At 39.3% G+C, this 24,638-nt stretch overlaps 1 protein-coding gene across 1 annotated transcript in view; it reads left to right on the plus strand.

The window, feature by feature from the left end:
• Positions 1–24,638, plus strand: part of SUSD5 (sushi domain containing 5) — a 43,305-nt gene that overhangs the window by 14,348 nt on the left and 4,319 nt on the right. Inside the window, exons 3-4 of the mRNA XM_008493167.2 lie at positions 8,597–8,715; positions 17,722–17,910. Coding sequence (XP_008491389.1) covers positions 8,597–8,715; positions 17,722–17,910 — 308 coding nt within the window. The remainder of the gene's footprint in view (positions 1–8,596; positions 8,716–17,721; positions 17,911–24,638) is intronic.

Genomic DNA, 24,638 nt, shown 5'->3' on the forward strand with positions numbered 1-24,638 from the left:
ATTTGTACTAAAAATGACACTCTTATGACTTATTTGCATGTCAGACAAGTGAGTCAGTAAAACCAGAAAGCAATCTGCCAGAATATAAATGAAAAAAATGTGTCAGAGTTCTCTAAAGGGCTTGCAGTGCAATCTTTTAAATTCAGGTGTCCTACTGGAAAACCATGTCTCAGGTTCTCCAGCACTGGGCAGTGTGTCCTGTAGGGTCTTATGTTCATTTCTGGGATTTTTGAAATCTGGAAAGCAAACATGACACGATTTTTTTTATCATCATCAGAATATTAGAAAGCAGCTATTTATTTTAGTAATTGTAAACATCCTCAAAAGCTTGTGTTAAGATATTCATAGCAAATTTACTAATTTCCATCACATTTCTATGACTGACAACTGAAGCTGTCCTATTCCCTACCCTGTTCCTTGTTTGTGTACAGAAGAATGAAGCCATGTATCCCTCCTATAGGTCTTTGAAGCTCTGACTTTTTAGTCTGTCTGTTCTATGATAGACCTTCTGCAGGGCTGTCAACCTATTCCTTTGCATGAAACTTTCTCAGGCTGGTTCCTACCCAGTCCCTGGAGGGTTTATTTCAGAAGGGATAACTCTGGGGCAGGCAAGCAAAATCAGCTAGAATAAGCTTTGCTGAGGGTGTCAGAATACTGGAGTTCTTTTCTCAGCTGACCACAGACCAAATGTTTGCTGCAAGGAAAATTACTTCATCTCTATTTTTCCTTCTTTTTGTTAGCTCTTTGGGTTTTTCACTGACTCCTATTGAATGTGTCTACAGTGTCAAATGTAACGGGGCCCTCACTGCAGATGACACCAGTGGGAAATAAGACTCAGAAACGACATTTCACAAGACTACCTACTTCTTTTTCTGCCTTCTGCGGAGGACTTGCCTAGCACCTGGTAATAGGTAGCAGGGTAATAACAGCACATTTCTTGGAAAGGAAAAAAAGTAATATCCAAGGAATGAAATAAAGGTCAGTTGCTAACCTTGCCAGTCCTCTCAACTGTGTATGTAAACTCTTGGACTTGTGGACCCCTTGAAATCTCTACAGGTGTACACTCTCTAACAGGCCCTCTTGCTTATTTCCAGAGAAGCAGTCCTAATGATATGTCAGTTTGCCAAGCTCTCTGTTTTATTTTAAGGCTGTGCGCTGCTGCCTGATGCTAATGCATATGAATTTACTTCCAGACATGTGTATGAGATAGGTCAGTTAATTCCCTTCAAGAGAAAAATCCAGACACAGCTGACAATGGTCCAATTCAAAATGCTGAAAATGCTTTTGAAACAGTCTGGGGAGGTTTGCACTCTGAAATTCCTTCGTGTCACAGACTACTCCCACAGCTTGTATCATGCTCTGCTAGGAGATAACTGTGTTTTCTCATTGTTTCTTGTCAATCATCTCAAAAAGTCTCATACAGAGAAAAGACCAAAGTGATTGTGCTTCAGAAATGGGGATTTCTACATAAAGCTCAGTCAAGAGCTTGAATTTAATGTATGGACATGGACAGTTTACTCCAAGGAATGGTATCACTGAGCAAAGTGGACATGAACAACTTTGCATCAGCTCTGGGCGTGGTGCTGTTTTTTTCGTGGCACAACCTGGGAAGACAGCATGGGCATGGTATGACGGCCATGGGTCTTACAAAACAGAGAGCCCAATATTTGAAGAGTTTTTTAGAAAATACACTTTTCCAGGAAAAACATCATTCACAAGAAAATGTGTTTTGGATGTGCTTTCTAGGACAAGCACCCAACCCACCATCTGCTAACCTGTAGAATTACAATCCCCAGGGCAGCCATTTGCTTAGCTGTAAGTTGCACTTTTAAATTTTATTTTTATTAGGAGGCTTTTTTTTTAACAAACTTTGAGTGCTTTAGCAAAACTTTAGCAAACTTTGGCACAAAAGGTAGGGGTATGCTAGTGAAATCAGGTAATGTCAGAAGGTGAGAACTCATTCTTAAGACCAAGGAAAAACACAGTATTGAACAGGAGGATAAAGTAACAGAAACAGGGTTCAATGTATTACATGAGGATGAATAGGAATTTCTGCTGGAAAAGATGGAGCAAGAGAAAAAGCTGGGTATAGTCACAGAACACTGGTGGCAGTGAATCTGTTGTGAAATAAAATAACACATAAAATGTGTGAAAAGAGGAAATGCAGCCCTCCATCAGATCTTCCAGGAGAGAGAGAGAGAGCAGTACTAAAGGGCTTGAATGAGGCACTCATTGCACCACCTGCAATTGTGCAAAGTAATTCTTGGCATCCAGGCTCAGAAGGGATGAGTTCAGACTGAGATCAGTCCAAGAAAGAGCCTCTTTAATCAGAAGTGATTAAAGATGAGCTGTTTGTTTAGCTTAACAAAAAGAAGACAGGAAGGGGATATGTTTGCTCTTAGCAAATGCAGAAGAGAGACTAATACCGGGTTTTCAACTTGCAAGTTAGTTTTAGTGAGGTTGATTTTGTAATTTCTTAGAATCATAGAATGGTTTAGCTTGGTAGGGACCTTAAAGATCATCTAGTTCCAAACTCCCTACCATGGGCAGAGCCACACTCCACTAGACCAGGTTGCTCAAAGCTTCATCCAACCTGGCCTTGATCACTTCCAGGGTAGGGGCTCCCACAACTTCCCTGGGCAACCTGTTCTAGTGTCTCACCACCCTCGAACTAAAAAACTTCTTAGTATATAGCTTAAATCTACCCTCTTTAATTTTGAAACTGTCCCCCCTTATCCTATCACTACACACCCTTGTGAGCAGTCCCCTCTCAGCTTTCCTGTAGCCCCTTCAGGTACTTAAAGGTTGCTCTAAGGTCTCCCTGGAGCCTTCTCCTCTCCAGGCTGAACAATCCCAACTCTCTCAGCCTTTCTTCATAGGAGAGGTGCTCCAGCCCTATGATCATCACCCTCTGATTCACAAGGAGCAAGCAGCTCCATGTGCTTCTTGTTTTGAGGCTTCTGAGCTGGACACAGTATTCTAGATGTGGTCCCATGAGAACTTCACATATTTTCCCCTTTTATAAGAATCTCTGTAATGCTTTGTCTTGTGTGAAGGCCTTTTTTCTGAGAATTGAGCTTCTTTGTGAATTAATAGCGTTCAATGGGTATATCTATTTTTTTTAACTCTTTGGTAACTAATCAATAACATTAGTTACGAAAGCCATGGGTTAAACTGGAGCCCATAAAATGAAATTGAGTAAAACCAACTTTCTAGTGACACTTGACATGTCTTTGAGCAGCCAACTAGCCCAGGCCAGGAAACAACACAATTCTCCTCTACACATATTAAGTATGCTCAAATTATATATACATAGTGATATTATAGTAAAATATCTATATAAAACCTTTTAGACTAGGCTAGAGTATGAAAATCTGCATGAATGGACCATATTTATTTAATGAACAGAGGCCTTACTATTTCAGTAGTCATATGTACAATTTCAAGCACAAAAGGCTGCATTTTGGTGTATATTTTTAAGAATCTAAAGGATATTGGTTCTGCCTTGGTAAGACCTCCTTTTGACATTTCCAGTGGCAGTATTGCTGTTGGAATGTCTTCATGTCACACTTAGCAGCTGCTTTCTTTGGGTCATATCCAGGCAAAATTAGCCTCTATAGTTCCCAGTCAATGGACTTTCCAAAGCCCACCTGTGCTCCCCTTCATGACTTTTCAGGGAACTTTCTTCCCTTTGGTAATCGTGAAAATGTCATTTATATTTTATTCCTCATCAGAGCCAGCTTTATAATTTGCAGTTTCCCAAACTACAGAAGGGAAAGACTGAGAATAAAAATCCTCTAGTTTGGCTTCCAGACTATTAATTTTTTTTCTCTCACCTAGTTACTGAAACACAAGTGGTAAATCTGACTATTGAAAAAAATTAGCACGGGATGTTAAAGATTTATCTTGACTAAGAAGAGTGATGAAGTTTTAAACTTTCTAATTAGGGGAAGGTTTGTTATAGTGATATTATGTTATGAACCAGACTTTCACAGTGCCTCAGCTAACACATTGCTGATGTTCTTCTGAGTTGAGTATATTCATATGCAAGTTCATGCTACTAGGAATAAATGTCATAAGACCATTCTGACTCAGTTCAGTGAATTTATTGACTAAGACTACAAGAATAATTAACTGGCAGATAAATGAATGACTACAAAACATCCCAGTCCCACATACTGGTTTCTGTGCTGATGGATCACTTTATGTCAAATAAACTCAGCTGTTAACTCCATATGTTTTAGCTTGGGTTTACTGGAAAATTTTCAAATATTACAAAATTGCTAAGCAATTATTTTTGGGAGTAGATGTATCAGTGAATAACAAAACTTATTATAAATATTTTGGGTTTATTATAGATAGTTTTATAATATGTACATAAAATATATAAAATCAAATATCATTACTATGGCTCGAGCATATCAGTATGATATATTTAATAATATATATTACATAACTGCATACTATGGCATATTGTGAATTAAATACTATTCATGCCAGCTTCTCTGCGATTTCCTTCTTTGAACAAAGGAATTGTAAGTGGAAAATATACCAATTACTCATTGGCTACATGATAGATCAGAAATAATTTAACCAGCACAAGAGTTAGTGGAAGGCTTCTGGGAAGTCTGGTTCATGTGTTGCTGTGCTAGATAAGCTTCCTCATAGGAAAATGATGAGCAGCTTGGCCAGCCTCTGATCTTTCTTTTGGGATAGGAGCAGAGGAAAGACTGATAATTATTCCGAGTTGGAGGAATTGTATGGTACAGCGGGAAATAAGCTGAAGTTGAGCCCTGTGCAGAGTCTCTGGTGCCTCTTGTTGTCTCACTCAAGAGGAGAAGAGGCACCATGGAACAGGTTGGGGTCTTAGGCCCAACCTGTCAGGTGGGCTGAGAAGATTCTCCATAGTATTTAGCTTGGCTTTTCAAGGAATCCAAAGAGGCACCAACCAGGCACCGTCCCACTTTCCCTGAGAGGGGCTGTTGTCAACACCACTATAACTTCCCCTTTCACAACCAGAAAATAGGCAAAAATATAAGGCAAAAAATAAGGCAAATAAAGGCAAAAATATTTGCCTTACTGGTAGTACATGGTACTTAGTCTATAGTGATAGTATGTGTGATGGATTTTTATGCTGTGATACTGAGTTCATGGCTTTGTAAGAGTAATTTTCAGAGATGTGTGGATATTTCAAGCAGATGAGTATTAAATACAGACAGATGATGGATAACCTTTGAGGTCCCTTCTGACCCAAACCATTTAAGATTCTATGATTCTGTGACTCTATGAATAGTGAGCAAGTCGGTTAAAGTTTAATTCAATTATTACCTGAAAGTAGCAATAAATAGAACAGTTCTCTGCCTGACTACATGATTCTAAATGGCTGGGTAGGTGGATATATCCCTAAAAAAAGTGTAGTTTGTGGCATTCTCTCAACCATGATGCATTCCCCAGTGCAGTGACTCCAAATAGTAAAGCAACAAACTAAACGACATGTTTACAGAACCTCTCATCTAGCTGCTGGAAAGAGGAGGTAAAATGTACAAATTTAGTTTCTTATTTCAGCGTGGTAATGCTGCTGAAGAAATTCTCAACTAAGGTGAATTCTGACTTGATAGTCATTTTTCAGTCCTTAATGAAAAATGTAACAAATTCAAAAGCATCAAACCCTACCTTTTAGAACAGAGACAAAAGTGTACCTCTATTTAATCTGTAATTACAGGTGAAAGCCCAGCATTTGAGGATTTAAGGGCAACCTATACCCACCCTCAAGAACTGAGAGAAAAGAGACCATCACTGTATTTTAAGTCATACCTGGAGGCCTACTGACTGCAAAGAGACTATTCCTATGCCAAAGGCTTTGCAGGTCTGATCATTAAATCCACTACTGAGAAAAGCTGAGTGTTCTTGAGGCTCCTTTCAGCAGCAGTAATAACACCTTACTGAAGGTGTTTAAAGCTCACAGGACTGAGCTCATGGTATGAAGCTCCCGACAGAGAAAGAGGAATGGGAGAGATGAGATAGATGAGATCCATGATCGTTTTTCTGCTGCTTTTTTGCAGGTGTGCAAGACATGACTTCTTTCATCTCAGAAAAATTACATTAGAATGTTTGCAGATTTAATCAAATGAGTTTTAATATGACACAGATCCCAGTTAAATTTCTTAGTAGGTGGAAGAAAAAATAGAAGAAATAGCAATTTTCCTACTACATGTAGTAGTAGGGGAAAAAATAGAAGAAAAAGCAATTTTTAACTTGATGTAGGAAAATAATTTAATGAGAACCAAATTTTTAAAGTCTTTAAATCCTTTTTTAATGTATAATGTTAAACCTATATGCAAGATACACCTCTGTAAGTCTGGTCTCATTGGCTGACAGCTAAGAAAAGCCCTTTAAATTAAGTAACTAATCAATGTATTCTGTAACAACAAACTTGTAATTCATTGTAAAATACTTGAAAAAAAATAAGAAAAACTTGCTCTTCAAGTCCTATATGTGAGCCAGGTATCCTGTTTTGGAGATGACCTGAATATACCAAGGATGTGTCACCCACAGATAACTTTTTAACCTACTGAAGAAATAATACAGAAATTACAGTGCTTTGGGCAGCAGAAAAATATATGGCCTAGAAATGGGAATTAGAAATCAGAAAATCCAAGTATCAGCAATTCCACTTCTTCATTAAGCATGCATGGAAAGGAATGTGGCCTGATTTTCAGAGGCCAGAATTTTATTATGGCAACAGTCTTAAAAACTGTTTAGGTTTTGGGGTTGTTTTGTTTTTGTTAAGAGAGCCTGAAGTCTTAAGTACACAATTTCAAACAAAAGGCACAAATTTTTCAAGTCCTGTCACTATCTGCCTACTCAGTGTTGCAGGGCATAACTGAGCCAGGTGCCTCAGGGGCTGAGTAATTATTGGGAAGGTTAAGACTGGTAAATCACTTTTTGAAGAGAGACATAACTATGTCATTTACTTAGGACCTGCATGAAACAAGTCCTAATGAAGCAATATGTAATAGAGACAACATTTTCTAGTTGATGGCCTGATTTTCCCAGTCTCCTGAACACAGTTTGGCAGATCAAGTCATGTGTCTAAGTGCCAGGTGAGTGACTTAGAGGATTTGGACTTTAAATGCATTATATTCTAAGAAAACTTGGATTTAAACCTATATGGACAATATTGTCTTTCAAGTGACTCCCCTTTTAAAAATTAAGGGGTGTTATGCTTACGAAGGAAACATAACTTGATTTGAAATTATTAGAGGCTTTCTGTAGAGGATAACATCATGTTGCTAACCACACACAGAAGTGTGCTAGGAACCATTCTGGTACATATGAATGACTACCACCATATGGCTTGTCTCATACTGCTTTTGTTTGTTTGCTTTAAAAAAAAACAACACTAAAGTGGCATATTTAACTGCTCAAAAGCTACCACATGCCAGAATTAAGATGTTCTGTACAATCACAATTCAGCCTACTTCTGTAAATCAACTGTCATGCAGTATTTAAGGTCACGCTCATATACCAGGTTTCCACTGGATCTTTTCCACATTCAGTGAATGGTCAGTTAGTGAACATTTATTTTATTCTCCAAAATGAGTGCAGGACTGATGGCAAAATTAGATCAACAATTGCACAATAGAAAATGATAAATTTCCTCCACTGGAAGCCTTCCTCTGTGGAATGCATTTTTGTCTTGCTTTCATTAGAATAGCACTTCTGCAGACCTGCTGTCCACAAAAAAACAAAACTCTCACCATTTATATCCAGCTGCAAAAATGTGGGCTGAATTCACTTTCCCAGCCTTTAGAACCTCCAGTGTAGCAGTAAAACCAATGTTTTCTATAACAAACTGTCTCATAACTGTCTTACATTTGTTAGTTTTATGCAGCCAGTACAGCTGAGAGAAGAGGTAATCTCTTCCTTCATGTTCAAATCTACAGAGCTGTAAAACCAAAAAATCAGATTTACTACCTTTGTCCAAGCCTATGAAGGACAACAAGGTGGATTAGATATTGCTGAGTACCAAACCAGAAGAAATGGAGTTTACACAAAGGTGTGAATTCCTGTTAAAAAAAACCAAGACAGAATTTTCCTTCCAGGAACTCAAGATTAATTTTCTGAGCTTGCTTCTGCTACCTTTTGAGAAGTTAAATATATAACCTTAACAGTCTTTAAATTTAAAATGCTAATGATTTATAATCTTTCAGACTAAATCTTGAGTTTTCTGTTAACTTTTATTCAGGTGCCATTGGTGGAAATCTTTATTGCTGGAATGTAAGAGCAGAGTGTGGCCTTAAATACTCTGGAACTTGGTCTGATGTTTAGAAATATTACAGAATATAAGAAGATAAGCATTCTTTACTCCTTCCTATCTTGAATTTGATCTACAGAAAACATTTTTTAAATTATTTTTAATTCTCCCTTGGCTTTTTTCATAGATCTTCCCACAGTAATGCCTTATGTGCCAACTCTTAAACAGTTAAACTGAGGCTAAAGCCTGACTACTGTGATAAAGCATCTCCAAATTTCTCCTGCATGTACAACTCCAGAAGATTTCTGATTATTTTTTTCTTCTTCTTCTTCATTTTAGGACAATTATATGCAGAAAGACGGGCAGCAAACAGCAGAGCATGAAAGCCATTGATGTTAAAATTGAAACCGATCCCTTTGTGAATGACCAATACGATGCTTTTTGTGTAAAGGATGAAGGTCAGCACTGATATGCTATTGAATGTAATGCACAATCACCTCAATTTTGCAACATTAAAAGTTTTTCCTTTGATTTTTTTATGCTGGGAGGCAAAAAGGAAATGTTAAGGAATAAATCTTTATAGTAATCACCCACTGAGTGAGCCAATAGCTGCAAAGACACTGGTTGCGTGAAATAAATCGCATTATCTTTTGTGTTTGCTGCAGTTTAGCAAGTTCAAGCAGCACTACTGATCTGGAAGAACCCATTTTCATGTTCACAGAACATACTTTATGGAAAAGTATTTATCTGCCACTGTTTACCTGGCACCAATATAACTCAGATGCCTGAAGCTTCTCCGATACTCAGCCCTGTAACTGAGTGTAACTCAGAAATCTGGTTTCCAGCCACAGAACACCAAGCTGTGGCATATCTGTTAGTATACAGCATATGTATGCAAATAATTTCATTGCCTCAATTTTAGTTTTTTGTTTGGTTTTGTTTCGTTTTGTTTTGCTAACAAGTATAGGCTAGCCCAATAGGGAATGGAATCATGGATGATTCTGAAAACCAAATAATTCCCAACTGAGGTGGATGCTTAAGCTTTTTTATATTCAAAAGCTGGAACCTGCAAGCAAAGATGCATTCTGAAGGCATTGTAAAGTAAATTGTCAGTGATAGGCAGGATTGTGTAAAGACATTTGGGAACCATCATAACAGGCTGTTGATGTCTGCAGTGAAGTTTCATGTCTCATTTCCAAGAAAAGAGGGGGCAAGCAGATGGCATTTGATGAGAAACAATAAGTTCAAAATTCAGAGGGCTATTTTAACAAAAAGCCAGTGGCAGCAGAGGGGATGAAAATACAGTTGAAGTGAAATGTGGCAAAAGTGATGTATATTTGATGTGCACACAGTCTCAGAGTTTGACTGACCATCCTCTCAAGCAAACCTCTTGATATCAACCCCAGGCTCCGTGCTGCTATGAGTGATGCCAGCTCTGTCACCCAGTTGCTCATGTTGTCACACAAGCACCTTTGTGCTTTCTTCCATGCTGCTCCTCACATATAAGGGCAGCTCCCTGTAAACATCTGCAAAACTCTCTCATTGTCTTCCTTCAAATCTCTCTTCTGTCATCATCCCCCTCCAAGAAAAACCTTGTGGTGGGTGGGACAGCTGTGGCAGGCTGAAGTCACTGCTCTGGCCACTATTGTTCCATTGTGTCCTGCTGTCTGTCTCCACCTGCTGCCTCCAAGCTTACACGTAGTTGCTGAATCTTGGGAAAGGACCCGTGTTTGCCTTTTGCATTTGGTTACTGTTCATGGTAAAGGAGCAGTAAAGCTGAAGTTAAGAATACAATCAGACAGTGTTTATTGGAAAGGAGTACTCTATAGGACTACAAAACAGAGTACTAAAAACTCAGGGAAAAATTTGGACCATTTGCAGAAAAGAGACTAGTTTTGTAGAAGGCAGGGAGTTTCCTGATGAAAAACTGGGATGATTGTGCCAGTGCACTCACTAAATAATCCTTACACACAGAAACATCTCTGAATGACAATAAGGTCCTCTCTTCTTCGAATGTATAAAAAAACTTTGGATGTAGAGTCAATGTTTGAATGGAAAAGCTCAAGCAAAATTGTGTGGTAGGGCCTGGTCTGTAGCTGATATGAAAAGAGTGAAGTCCAGAAAGGAAATAGTCTTACCATGGAAGTATAACACACAGGAGCACACACAAGCAAGCACAAAGCAATTCACTGATTAGAGAACATCCTCATCTCAGGGATGCCACTTTGAATTTTGGAAGCAAAAATCCAGCAAGAAACAGCAACAGCAAACCCTGCACCACAGCCTCTGGCACACTGTATCTGTTCTGCTGTTTCCCACAGGTGGTTGCACATCTAAGTTATGATTAATGAATTGCTTCTTACTTGAAACCTCCCAAGTGTTTTTTTTCTTTTAGAAAGGAGGACATTGCATTTAATTGACACAATTGTAATTATAATACATCGAGGCATTAGTACTAAGCCCTGTGTGTTGAAATCAATTTTAAGAAGCAAGTTGTTTTGCCCTTCTGAAAGTGATAAATCCCAGGTTTCTTATGCTGAGACCTCTGTCCCCATACACAACAACTACAAGCCTTTTCATTTCTTTCATATCCATCCAACCAATAAGCTTCAGTCCCATATTAAATTAATCTAGTTCTCTCTACTGGAGAAAGAATTTCCTTCTAACCTCACCCTCTACCCATCAGGTCCCTGCATTGAGGTTCCTGGCAGCTCCTTGCTGCTCAGGATGGGCAGGGGACCACATGTGCTGTGACTGAATCAGAGGTGTGGATGTGCATACAGGGCTATCCACTCTGCATTGCCCATCAGTTGACCAACACTGCTTGTGACCACAGGTAAGATCTGAGTCTTACCCATGCCCATCCTAATGGAAAAGACATCTGGCTTTGACTCTTTCCTCATTCACAGAGTCACAGAACCATTTTGGTTGGAAGAGACCTTTAAGATCAATGAGTCCAACCATTAATCTGTCGAATCCCTAAGCACCACATCTACACGTCCTTTAAATTACCTCCAGGGATGGTGATTCAACCACCTTGCTGGGCAGACGGTTTCAGTGTTGGAGACACTTCACTTTCAGTGAAGAGGTTTCTTCTCATATCCAATCTAAACCTGCTCTGGCATTGCTTGCTACTTGGGAGAAAAGACAGACACACACTTTGCTAGAGCCTTCTTTCAGGTAATTTCAGAGTGATAAGCTCTCCTCTGAACCCCCTTTTCTTCCCTCAGACGCCCCTCATAAGACTTGCTCTCCAGACCCTTCACCAGCTTTGTTGCCCTTCTCCAGCACCTTGTTGTCTTTCTTGTTATGAGGGCCCCAAAACTGAACACAAGTTCAAACTCATCTTACCAAAATGAGCAGACACTCAACAGCTTTCCTTCTTTGCCCAGCTTGGCTGAGGTCAGCCAGAGACACTGACAGACTGGCAGGGTGAGGACAGAACAAGGGAACAAGCTCATCAGCCTTCTCCAGAAACTAAGTTCAAGATTGTAACCTTTCACAACTCTATTTTCACTTCTTAGGGTTGTGCAAAGGGCATCTTCAACCACCATGAGTCTCCCAGTACAAACCATCATAAAATTCCCTTACTAGTCCTTGATTTATAGTTAATTTTCAATCATTTACCACGTGAATGAGTTCAGTTGAATTGCTTATCATGCACCTCAGCATGCCTTAACAGCCAGGACAGTGGTTAGATCCTGGAAGTGCTCTGGGTGTGCTTAAAAGATCAGGCTTTTACAACTAAAGATCCTGAATATATATATGTATATATATATATACATATATATATATATATAATTTTTTGTGCTTTTGAAATGGATTTTGTTCAGTACACCGAGAAGAATCTGAGCAATCTTTGATCCTAAGAGTTGTGCTTTACAGGGGATTTGTAATGAGAATTATATTTGACAAGGAAAAATGTAGCTGCAATGTTTTATGAATGCTGTCAGTGTACCTGCAGTTTTTGCAGTACCAAGAAATGTCTTCTCAGTTTCTCATAAACAAATGTTTCATGCAGCCACAAGACTCAAAAGACAACTCTTTACCAGCTCAGGATCTGCAAAGGTCAGAAAGTTTCTCTCTTCGTCCTGAGTGCCAAAAATTACTGAATAATGTATTAGATTCTGTCTAATCTGAAAACTGAGTATCACATGTACATGTACATCAGATCTGGCCCACAGGGTATGTATTTATCCTCCATCAAAGCTCACAAGACAATAACTCAAAGTCACAAAGATACAAAGCAAGAAAAACAGAAAGCTCAATTTTTTCCTACCAGTCTTACTTTTTGTAGCACCACACACCATTCATTTCCATACATGTATAATCTTCTTAGTTCCCTTTCTTAAAAAAAAAATGCGACAAAGGAAAGATCTCTTTGTTTTTAGCTCTCAAGTTTTACTTATTCTTTTTTTTTGGTGCCCCACTGGTATTTACAGGCAACAAGTAAGATCTCTGTTCCATAAGTCTTTGATTTACTGCCATCATAGAAAAACTAAACAGGCAGCAACTTGTAGTAGTGTACAGCATAAATGCAAATCAAACTTTGTTATACATGGCTGCAGGCTCCAGATACCCATCAAAGTTTGCTGGCTAATGTACATATTTCAGTTTGGCTTTTTTAGCAGTTAGAAAAAAAATTTCCTCTTTACAGAAAACGTATTAAATGTACTTTACATGAGCAATCAATCTGCAATTTGCTTTATGTAATATTTGAGCCATTTCTTTGTATGTGTCATGCTTTGCTGTGGATATGAAGTTTTTCATTTTTTCATTGCTACAGCTTTCTTTTCCACAGCTTTGCATATAGCTGACAGTAAATTTCCAGCTACCTGGTGATGTCATTTAAACTAACAAATTCTTTCAGGTTGTATCTGATGAAAGAGGTATTGGCATCCTAACATTAGAAGCTTACAAGCAGCACTTACATTGGCTATGATTGAGGTCTGGTTCTTTGTACTCTTATTTGTACCCAGCATTTTTATCCAAAAAGAAAAATTCCATGTACTTTAGTGCCTCTGCAATCAAGAAGAAAAACAAACTTCCACATTCATCTTTCACAGGGCTGAGCGTTAAGAGCTGCATTTTCCAATTTCTTAATGATGAGATGACATCCTATAAATTCCAGTGGTCTCTCTGGAAAAACTCTGCTGAATTGGGCACTTGTAACAGAGGATGTTTTATGTCAAAGAGGATGTTTCATGTCAGCTTTCAGAGTATAGTACACAATGAAAGTAGCAATTGTAGATAAACTGGGAATCAGTTTCAGTAGCTTCTCAGTTCTGCCAGGTGGTGTGGAGGCTGAAGTCTGCACCTTTTTTGTGTTGATTTTTCTTCTTATTGATCTTAAGCTGCTCTTTCTGTAGATAGTATTTTATCAAGACATCTCAAAAAATATTTGCAAACTGATGGCATGCTTGTAATTGAAATCAAGAAGATGCTTCAGGAGGAATCCAGATTTGGGCATAGAGGTGTCGTGTTCTTAAAGTGTCTTGTGTAAGCTCTTTGCCAGAAGCTCACCTGCAAGAGACTCTTTTCCACACATGGTCTGGAGTTAAAGTTACACTTCAGAGGGGCCATAATTCTTAAAAGCCAATCATGACTGAATGTGCTAACTTGATTAATGAGGCATCTTCAGTCCCTTGTAAGAATTAGTTACCGAGTCTTTAAGAGGTCTGTAACCAGTCATCACTAGCCTAACACATCTATACTCAACACTAATGTCTTTGCTGTGCCACTTATTCAGTTGTCAGACATTGATTCTATCCTGATTTCTAGATATGTGTATTGAGTTCTTTATTGACTGTGGCATTGATTTTCACTCCAGAAGACAGTCTGTGCCAAATTACTCCTGACTTGAGGCTCTTCTGTCTACTTCAACATTGCTTTACATCTGTGTAGTGCTGTGGTGTCTCGCTGTGTAACCCAACTCATCCTTGTGTCCTGGAGGTCAGCTGTCAATGTATGAAGCCCAGTCAGGTGTTTGACCTCCCTGTCAATATATCACAAGCTCAGGAAGGGTCAAAACACCCAGAAACAGATTTCAAGTTTCCAGGTTTGAGATGTGATCTCTCACACACACAGGCAGAGCATGGGATCTGCTGGATGAGGCCTGAGTATCAAGCACATTGGGCTCTCCCACCGGGAAAGATGGATTGTGCTAATTTTTTAGCAAGCACTAAGAAAACTCCCTGGTTTATGGGAGGATAGATGAGGGGAAGCAGTGCTCCAGATGGAGAGTTGAGCAATGGAGGAGGCCAGTCCTCATCTACCAGCATCACCACTCCAGGCAAGCCCTGTGGTCACCTCAACAAAGAGCACTACTGTTCCTCTACATGACAAGCTGCTGCCAACACACCCTCTGTCACGCTTCATGGCCCAGATCTGCCTCCTCTCTTTCAGCAAGAAAATGGACTGAATGCCAGCACTGAGCACAGGCTGTTGTTCCAAACAAGCCTTTGCGTTGCCTTCTCCTGGTACAAAGAATGGCAAAAACCTTAAGCCTGTCCCCAGAAGTGGCTCATTGTGATGAGCTGCTGTACCAGTGTCACTTCTGTACATGCACCAGAAAGAACAAGTTTGGCAAAAGGCTGAGCAGGAATTGTCATAGCAACTGAGACTCCAGCAGGATGAGGAGCCGTAAGATGCTGCAACCTGGAAAATTCCTGTACATCTCACACAGGAGGGGACAGCAGCAGAGTAGATGTAGGAATCTCAGTATATCTTTGCAGGTTATCAGCTTTCACTGATGCTTTTTCGTACTGTCACTCCATATGCTCTGCAGCAAAGACATGACCTTACAATGTCTCTTATGAGAGTCAAAACTTCCCTATACGGTGTTCATCCATGAACATCTTTAAAATCTCTGCTTTTCTTTCTATTCACACATCAGCTGGATCGTTCTTTTCATAATTCTCTGTTACCAAGTCTGTTGCCAAATTTTACAGTAAAGCTCCCTTCAGCTTTCTTATATACTGGAAGGCTATAATGTGCTTTTTGAATATGTTTGCCATATTTAACTAATGTAAGTGTTACTTTTCTGCTTCCTCTGGGCACAGGATTAAGAAGCAAGGCTTTGTAGATAAGAATACCTTCTGGAAAATAATTGTCCCATACAGTGTTGGGATCAATACTTCCCTCAGACCAGATACACAGCTCTCATTTGTACCCATGGAAGTAACTACATAAATAAAGTACATGAAATGCAGCAGGGCTGTAGCCTTCCTATGAGGCAATAAAATATTTCTTATTCCTTTCATCCACATCAATCTCTATTCATCCAACCAGTTCACAGGAAAGGCATTAGCTGCTAACTGCTCCTCACTTCCTCGGATGCCAAGCCTCCATAAGACTGTACATAAACTGAGCTTTGTGTAGCCTCAAGAGCTTATTTTTTCTGTCAGTGTGTGTGTGCATAACTCCCACTAACTTCTGAAGGTGTTAGACAGTATATATGTATGTGTACAGTATGGAGAATAGACTTCAAAGCTTTGACTGCAGTAGCGTGTCCCTTAAATTAGTGGCAGATGTTTTCCTGCATACCCAGTTGAGAAACTCTTAGCCAGGTCTATCAGACAATTTCTAAAAGCCTGATCCAAAGAGCTTTCACAGAGTATGGATGTTTATCTTAGGATGTTCATTTCACTATGAAGCAAGCAACTAGCAATATAAATACATCATATTTCTAAATAAATATGTATTTACCTATGCCTGGGTCAGAAGTGGGTGGATGATGGGAAAAGCTGAAGCTGGGACTCACAAGGATCTTGCAGAATGTCCCTAGGGCAAAAGCAGGAAAGCCTGAACCTTTGCAGAAAGTAGATTGAAAAAGCTTTTCTGTCCAAACTGTCCCCCAGTGAAAACCTTGGCTGGGAACTGGTGTCAATGGAAATGTTGTTCATTGCATCTTGTGTAAAGTCGACTCTAGCAAAGTAGCAAGGGTGCTCTCTCAAGATATTTCTTCTGCTGCATGCTTAGGAGCAATAGTCTTGGAGGTCACTTTTTCAGCTTCCAAACAAAATTCTTTCATGGGAACTATATCTTTGCTTAGCCAACTAAGTAATTATGGTTTTGTACTAAGGCAAACTGTTCCAACAGGAGATTCAATACTAGAATACCAAACTCACCCCAAGTTTCCCTTCCTACATTTAATAATAAGCATACAATAGCCAGAACTTCTGAGCTATCCCCTATTAACATTTTCATTTTTAGTTATTCTGTATCAGGACAAAAGCAGGTTTTGAGTCATCAGATACTTTGGCAAGTGGAACAGTTGGTTTTTTTGTTTTTTTTTCTTCCATAAGGGCTTTAGAAATGCTGGAAAAAATACCAGTTTTAAGAAAGAATACAAAAGTGTTTGTCTATGCCAACACTCCCCACTTGGCTTTCTTGGTAAAATCATGTTCTTGCATTATAGATTTTTTGTTTGCTTGTTTTGTGGTTTTATAACCAACAGATGCCAATTTCAAAAGAGACTGTAAAAAAAGGGGACATGGTAAACCCCTCTTGAAGAGCCCTTCTGATAAGCGAAGACCTTTGACAGAAGAGAAATGACAATACCTAGAAGTTCTCTAGAAGCTCATGAACCACCTCATTAACAATAGGCAAGATTATTCAAACCCAAAAAAGAGAGTTAAAATTCACTTTACACTGGTGTTGTTGGTTTTCTGTCAGCCTCCTCCCTGCATTTCTTTCAGGAAAAGAAAATCTCAAATCAGTTTTATTACTGTTTATAATAATTTTTCTTCCTGGATTTTAGTGCTGTCAGAGGAATTATTATGAAGCTTCTTATTAGGTTTCATGTCCTGATAAATTTAAGTCTCAGAGAGCAGAGCTATGTTACTCCTGGTTGTTGCTAAGTTGAAAATCACAAGTCACTATTTCTGTAACCAAAAAACAGGGAAATTTTGGTAACTGGGAAGCAACTTTTGATTTTAAGAAAGAGTGGAAGTTTAGAGATATTTTATCAAAAATTACTGGTGTCCACCTGGACCTTTCCTTTCTGTGAAGGTGAACTGGGTCATTGCTCAGCCTCTGCTCAGCATCTTACAGTCTAGTAGTAGTGTCAAACAGTTTCACAAGCTTTTCTGCTGTTGAGAAATAGAACTGTGCCCAAGCTTTTGCCTTCCAGTCTCAAACCTTTGTTAGCCTTTGCAGAAGCAGGTGGAGAAGACAGCTTTAGCTTGACAGCCTGGGCTGACTTGTAAGAAACAAAGCCCCTCTAGATGCATTGCTGTTAAAGTAATACCACAGTTGTCACATTGCAATTTTAGCCCAATAAACACCTTCCCGATTACAGCTGAAAACACTTATGAAGGAAGACAAGAGCACAAATAAGATGACACGTGTGTTTTGAGGACATAAACCTTGTCCTCAGGTTAGCTCTTTTAGCATCACCATCAGCACTGCATTTAAAGACTTTTGCAAGGCCTCTGCCATCTCATTTATTTTTTTCCTTCCAGACAAACCCTGTGGGGACCCTCCATCCTTCCCACACACCACCCTGCATGGCCACACTGGCTTTGAAATGGGGGATGAGCTGCTGTATGTCTGTGCCCAGGGCTACGTCATGGGCAGCGGGGAGACGGCGTTCACGCTGCTCTGCGACAGCTGCGGGGAGTGGTACGGGCAGGTCCAGGCCTGTGTCAAAGGTAAGAACACCCAGTGCACCCCCACAAGAGGTCACAGACCCCCATCAGCCCACCTAACATGGATTCAGGCTTACAGGGATGTCTCCTGGGAACGGGCAGTCCCAGTGGAGGGACTTGGTGTTCAGAAAGTTGATGTCTAGACAGTCCCATTGGTAGACATGCCCAGCAAACCACAGGAGAGGATAATTAGTCATACTTATACAAACTTACAGTACCTTTCTGGGCTGCAGGAGCCACTAAGCTTTAAAAATTAGGATTTATTTTTATGACATACTAATTTTTTCTGTATCCACTAAGCCTACTTCAGGAATTCACTGAATTTTATCCCAGCGTTATCATTCAGCTCCCGCCTTCCAGTTCACCATCTTCCTTCTTTTTCCCCCAGTGCCCTTTTTTTTTAGCATGATAGAATCATAGAATGATTTGGGTTGGAAAATACCTTAAATATCTAGTTCCTGGATAAGTACCCCTCCTACATAGACAGGTTCAAAGTCCCATCCAAGCTTGAACATTTCCAGGGAAGTGGCAGCCGTAACTCCTCTGGGGAACATGTGCCAGTGTCTCACCACCCAGTGCTGAACATATTTTTTGATTACTGGCAAATAACCTTTGGGAACACCCTTCGCCTGCATATTTAATATCAGAATTAGCTCCTTTCTGGAGATGAGCTGCTTATAACTGTATATGTGCTCATTCTGTTTCAACATACTTACTTTGCTTACTCAAGGCAATGGATTACTAAGGACATTGCAAGAAATACCGAAGGTGTTTTTTTCAGAGTAGTTCAAAAGCCATGCCCAAGCAGTGTTGATGAGCCAAAGACATTGTTTACCAGATAGAGTGTACAATGCATGTTTTGTATGTCTTCTGCTGCTTTTTTTCACATGAAGCCACTGAGCTGCTACAGAGCAGGCTACTGAAAGGAAAACTTGGTATTTGTTCTTGACTTCAGGAAACAAGAGCAAGTACAGAGTAAAGCTGGCGTCTTTTTGCAGGCATGCACTGATCATGGCCTGCATGCAAATAACATCTTTTCTTGCCAAAGACATGCTGAGGCTTTCCATGACTTTATCATTTGATAATCAGCCTATACATCTTCATGAGATGCTACACTCCGAGGCCTCTGAGATAGCACGTACAGACAAGACAAGATGCAATGGTGGCCCCATAGAAACAGGGGTCAATACCTCTCCAGCTCACAGCAAACACATATGTAGTTCCTTCCCTCCACTTCTTTATATTTTCTGTGATGACTTGAGCTGATCATCTTGGATTTTTATTTGGGATGCTAAATGGGTAATGCAATAGCTCTCCATCTTTTAAGCCCCAGACTTTGTCCACTAGCTTTTAAGAAGATAGTTTGGCTGATCTGAGCTTTTACTAGCCCTTTCCCTCTAGTTCCTTTAGGATTTCTGAACTTCTGGCCTTACATATATGATAAAAGCTACTTTGTTTTGATAGGTTAGGAAAATTAAAGACTTGTGTAAATTAAAAGGTCTGCTCATGCCACAGAAAAAGTCTGTGAGATAGCGGCAGAAATACAATTTGGCTTAGAGCTAAGCAGTGAGATGAACATTTTCAAAAACTTATTTTTTATTTGCCCCAATAAAAAGGCATACAATTTTTATATTGTACCACACTTTCAGGATTTTTGCTTACAGACACCAGCTACCCAGATAGTGATTCCATTAAAAGAAATGAAAGTAGATTTTCTTACCAAATAACTTGACTGGAGGAATGAATCTTTTATTGAAAAAACAAAACAAAACAAAACAAAAACCACCCAACAAAATGTTATAGCTCTGAGAAATTATGATATTTCCCTAATTAAAACCTTCAAGAAAATCCACCTTTAGATGTTATTTAGATTCTGCAACAAACTTTTTACTTTCTCCTTGTTTAAACATGAAGTACATAGTACCATGAGTTCAGATGTGGACGCAATCTGAATTTTGCTTTATCATCCTGTTACCCTGCTAAATACCCAAAGCTTCCTATTTTTCCAGGATTTAAGAATAGTCATCAGATTATCTTGTTTTTTTTGTTTTTTTTCCAGAGAGTTATCACACCTTTAAGATTATATTTCTGGCAAAACAGATAAATTTTAAGCAAAGGAATGAGCAGCTGTTTGATAGCTGAGCTATCTGTATGGGGTGGAGTAAGTATATACATTTCCGAACCCATATATTCCTTAATGCCCAGGGGTATGCAAGGAGTTATTTTTACTTATTAATATGTATCAGGCATACATAGATACCAGGCAGTGGATAATAATGAGAGAAGGTCAAATGTGTTCTTAGTAGAAATGGGTCATATCTGTGCACCAGGGAACCAGATATTCAAAGCCATCAAAATGGTATAGAGATACAAAAATGTAATTTTAAAAATCCAACATCTTCCTAAACTATTTCAGCAACCAGAAATGTTCTTAAAAACAGCAGTTCAGATGACTGAAATACAGCAGGGAGTGGAGGAGGACCATAAAGGGAGAGAAGGAAAAGAATATCTAATCTGATAGCCCAGTGGGTCTGAATCTCCTATAATCCACACCAATTTGATACTTCTTTTTCCTTCACTGAGATTAGTGAAAATGCTAACTTCTTCAGGCACAGGAATAAAACTGTATTACACCACAGTGAGGAGGGGAAAGAATCAGGCCATTTAAGCTGTGTGCATTTCACTGTTTTCCCTGGATAAATAGTCTATTTCCCCTGTTTTGCCTGAGCCTTCCACACAGCCGCAGGGGAGAGAAAAATATTTTTTAAAGAAATAGGAAAGTGTGGCTGTAAAATCACAAACATCAACACTGGAACTTGGGAGCAGATATAATATTGCGGATTATGATTTTTAAAATGATTTAAATGTAGACTGCATGCTGAGGGTCTTCCTTTGATTAACGTTTTTCAAACACTTCAAGGACCTGGAGCAGAGAATACAGTATGTGTCCAGTTAAATAATTATATATTCCATCTTCCTCATAAAAATTCTTTAAGAGAAGAGGTTTTACAGGAAGATTAAAATCTGTGATGGTAGGCTTTGTTATTTTTTAAAAAGCAAGGATTCAGTGGAAAAGAACCAAAAAATGGAATTTCATTAAAAGAAACTTGATTTATATTTGACAGATATTTCAGGGTCAGATGAGAGAGGAGAATAATTATTAATTAAGTACTCCAGAAGTCAGCAGACACACTGCTTTTTAAGTGCTTTGAGGCAGCAGATTAACTTCCCCATGAAGGTTAATGACGGGACTTAACGGGGAATTTATATCCCTGTTGGCAGAGTGGGCCATTTCTGTCCTAAGTGGCTTACATCAGAGGGAAGAAGCTGTGAATACTTAAGTGCTATGTTTAGAGTCTGGTAAGATGAGATGGTTCCCTTGTTCTGCATCTGTGCTGGCCGAGCAACTGGAAATGTGATGTGATCCCAGTGCTCTTACACCGACACAACTGGACCACAGGGAGAAAACTCCGTTCAGAGCAGTAAAAGGCAGAAAGCCTCTTCCTACCTCTTGCACTGGATCAGAGACGAGGGGCAAGTCACTATGCTACTCTCTGCTGCTTACTCTGCTTCATCCATGAAAGAGTGGTAGTGTTCATCCAGCTTCATAAAGCTGTCTGAGATTTGTGGATGTCATCGCTGTGTATTGCTGTCCTGCTTGGGTGCTGCCCCATGATGATACTCAGATTTACATTCCCTGTTGCCCACCCAGAGCTACTACAAGGTCAAAGGACTATCATGGTAGCAGTGTCTAAATCTAGCACTGACATGTTCTTTGAAATAGCTGTATGATCATCTTTCCTCTCTGTTTTGATCCAGTTAGAAAAGCAATGGTGCTTTCTGGCACCCTGGATGTAAGGATTAGACAGTCTGCAGACTCATAAATGAAATGACAAAAACAGTTACATATCAATATACAAATCGTCCAAAATACGTGGCAAAATTTGACCGTGGGCATAACTGAAGAAAGTCCATTTCAGGGTTATATTAAGTGGACTCTGGATACAGCAAAGGATGTTAGAAATTAAGAAAACAGTGCACTGCTAATGGCTCCAGTGTATATTGTGCACACTGCGTAATGGATGGTAATTTTAAATCAAGATAGATGCTTTTTAAGAAAAGAAGTTACTCTTTATAGTTACTGTTTCCTGCAATTTCTCATCATGAAAAGATGCTGTGTTCAAGCTGAAAGCACAGTGATATTCAAACCCATAAAGCAACCTTAAGCAGAGGGTAAGGAAATACATGGGGTTTTTTTCAGTTTATTATATTTTCTGTTTCTGTGGAGAGAACACATTATTACAAAATGTACCCTGAAGACTGGCATTGTAGTAAGGGCTGAAAGCAGATGTATACATGCCAAGCTGTGGCTGTCCTAGAGGCACAGAGACTAAAGAGGCAGTTGCTAAATGACCTTTGTTTTTTCCCCCAAGTGAACCATAGGTTCAATATCAGGAGCATTAATACCAACATTTTAGTGGGGGGGTCAGGGCTGCATTGCATTAGGTTGCATCCTCAAGAGTTTGCTTACTCAAAGAGAAGACAGACTAGATGGCTGGGAAGTTAAGTCACATCTCTGCCCTAAACTGGCTAAGAAGAATGTAATATATTTATCCTCCTCCCCTAGCTGCTTAGGTTTTCCAGCTATAAGCTTGTGGCAGGAGATCCTGTATCTTCTGCACATATAAAGTATCTCTCCAGTCTCAACACCTGGATACTTGTCTGGTGTGTTCAGAGCTGGTCTAACTTTTCCACAGTGAGGAAAACACTTCTCTGATTTCAGCATAGGAAGGATTCACCTCCTTTGTAAGCTTCATATGCAGCTCCCAGTCTTTTTCCCTGATTCAGCTATTCTCATTACTTCAAACATTACTTTCTGTCTTTTCAAGAATAGTATTGATTCATATTCAAGGCTGACTAGCCATCATAATTTAATTCTTTTTTTTAAAATGTCTTCTGATCTTATTTAAGAGTGATTTTTTTTTCTAAACAGTGCAAAGGAAGAGTCATGACAGACAAATAAAAGCAACAAAAAAATGTACACGGCCTGCCAAAACAATTGTTATGACAAATTTTGGTTCTCTTTTCAGGTCTATCACTCAGTGGTTGTATTAGATTAATGTAAAGTATCGATCCAGCATGAGCTGATTCTGCCAAATCAAATTACTTTAAAGATTATGATGGGCTATTTATTTATATTAGCAGGCTTTCTGCTAGAATAAAAACCATCCTCTCCCTTGTAGGTGTTGGAAAAGACAGAAGGCAACACAGTTTCTGTCTAGCATACTCTGTCTGATTTGAGAGGAGTGTGTTTGTGTGCCTGATCCAAGTCAAATGGATAATTCTTTGAGATTCTGTAGTTCATAAATCTGACTGATTTTAGGCAACTCTGTCCATATGTTCTTTGCCTTCCCACTCTTAAAGGCAGATGCCTGTTTGTTAATATTTGCTGCAACTACTTTGGGTTTCTTAGAATAAAGATGGTTTTATACAGTAGAAATGTTTATGGTGATGGGCTACATAGAATCAAGTTTCAATTTCCTGTACTCCAAAAATACTTCCACCAAATATGCAGGGCACTTTATGGTCGTTCAAAATAGCAACACTCAAAATAGAGTGTGCATGCCAATAGGCTATCTAGAAGAAAAATTAAACTGATCCTTGAGTGTGGAAAAGCAGGCTCTTTGTTTTTGCCTGTCTTTGTGTTTGGTCGCTGTTTTCACATTAGGATCGAAAGTTGAGGGAGATAAAAGCTCTCTAGGACTGGATGCTTCCCAGAAAGGAAGACAAGGCTAAATGAAAAGGATTTTACCTTTTAATTGAGCTTCACATCTTTGGTAGTATGCCATTTCAGCATCTGTTGCAGTAGAATGTTCATTTCAGCCTCAGTAATCCCTCAGACAGTGAAGTGAAACTAAAGGATCCTTCAGTCTGCCAGGGGAGGGTAGGGGAAGATGTAACAGTGGCCAGATATAGGAAGATTCTGGTCTTGAACTAATTCATTTCTTTGCTGGCTTTTCTTAAAACCAGACCTGCCTGGGTAGGAAGGAAGATGTAAGCACTCTCAAGTCAGTTGCTAGCTGTTTTAAAAATGAGCACAACTATTTGGATAAGAGGTGGAGTTGAATCTACTTTGGTTGTTGCTCTTCAGGATTAATACTAAAATTCAGAGATCTGGAAAGCTCCAGGAAGTGCTGAGGAGGAGAGCAAAAAAGAAGTGCAAAAGTTGTGCGATCTGTTCCTGGAAAATCAAGCTCACAGCTGACTTAGAAGATTGTCATGGTAACACAAACTCACTAAATATCAGATCCAAGACTCATTTGAAGGTCTGGGGCCCAGAAGAAAGAATAGAGTATTATTACTGTGTAAGTCGATTCAGGATCATATAAATCAAAGCTTCAGACTGAGGGGGTCTGCATTTCCTTTGATGGTTAGAGGGCTCAATAGTTGCTTTCATTCTGGCATCCCACAAGCTAACATCGGTTATGTTGATAGCCTTTGCTGTAAACTATACAAATACAGGAGCTTGCATATGAAAATACATTATGGTAGCTTTACAACTGGGGCCACAACCTGATTGTCAGGAGGAACAAGACTCCCTTATGCTGTGAGGAGCAGCACATAATGAGCTCCAATCTCAGGCTCTCTTTAGACTACAATGGGGTTTTTCTTTCCTCAGCTGAACGTTAAGAAAGCACCAATTCATTTCTTTACATGCAGGATCAGGCCCA

This window comes from Calypte anna, chromosome 2 (assembly GCF_003957555.1).
Source record: "Calypte anna isolate BGI_N300 chromosome 2, bCalAnn1_v1.p, whole genome shotgun sequence".
NCBI classification, from domain to species: Eukaryota; Metazoa; Chordata; class Aves; order Apodiformes; family Trochilidae; genus Calypte; species Calypte anna.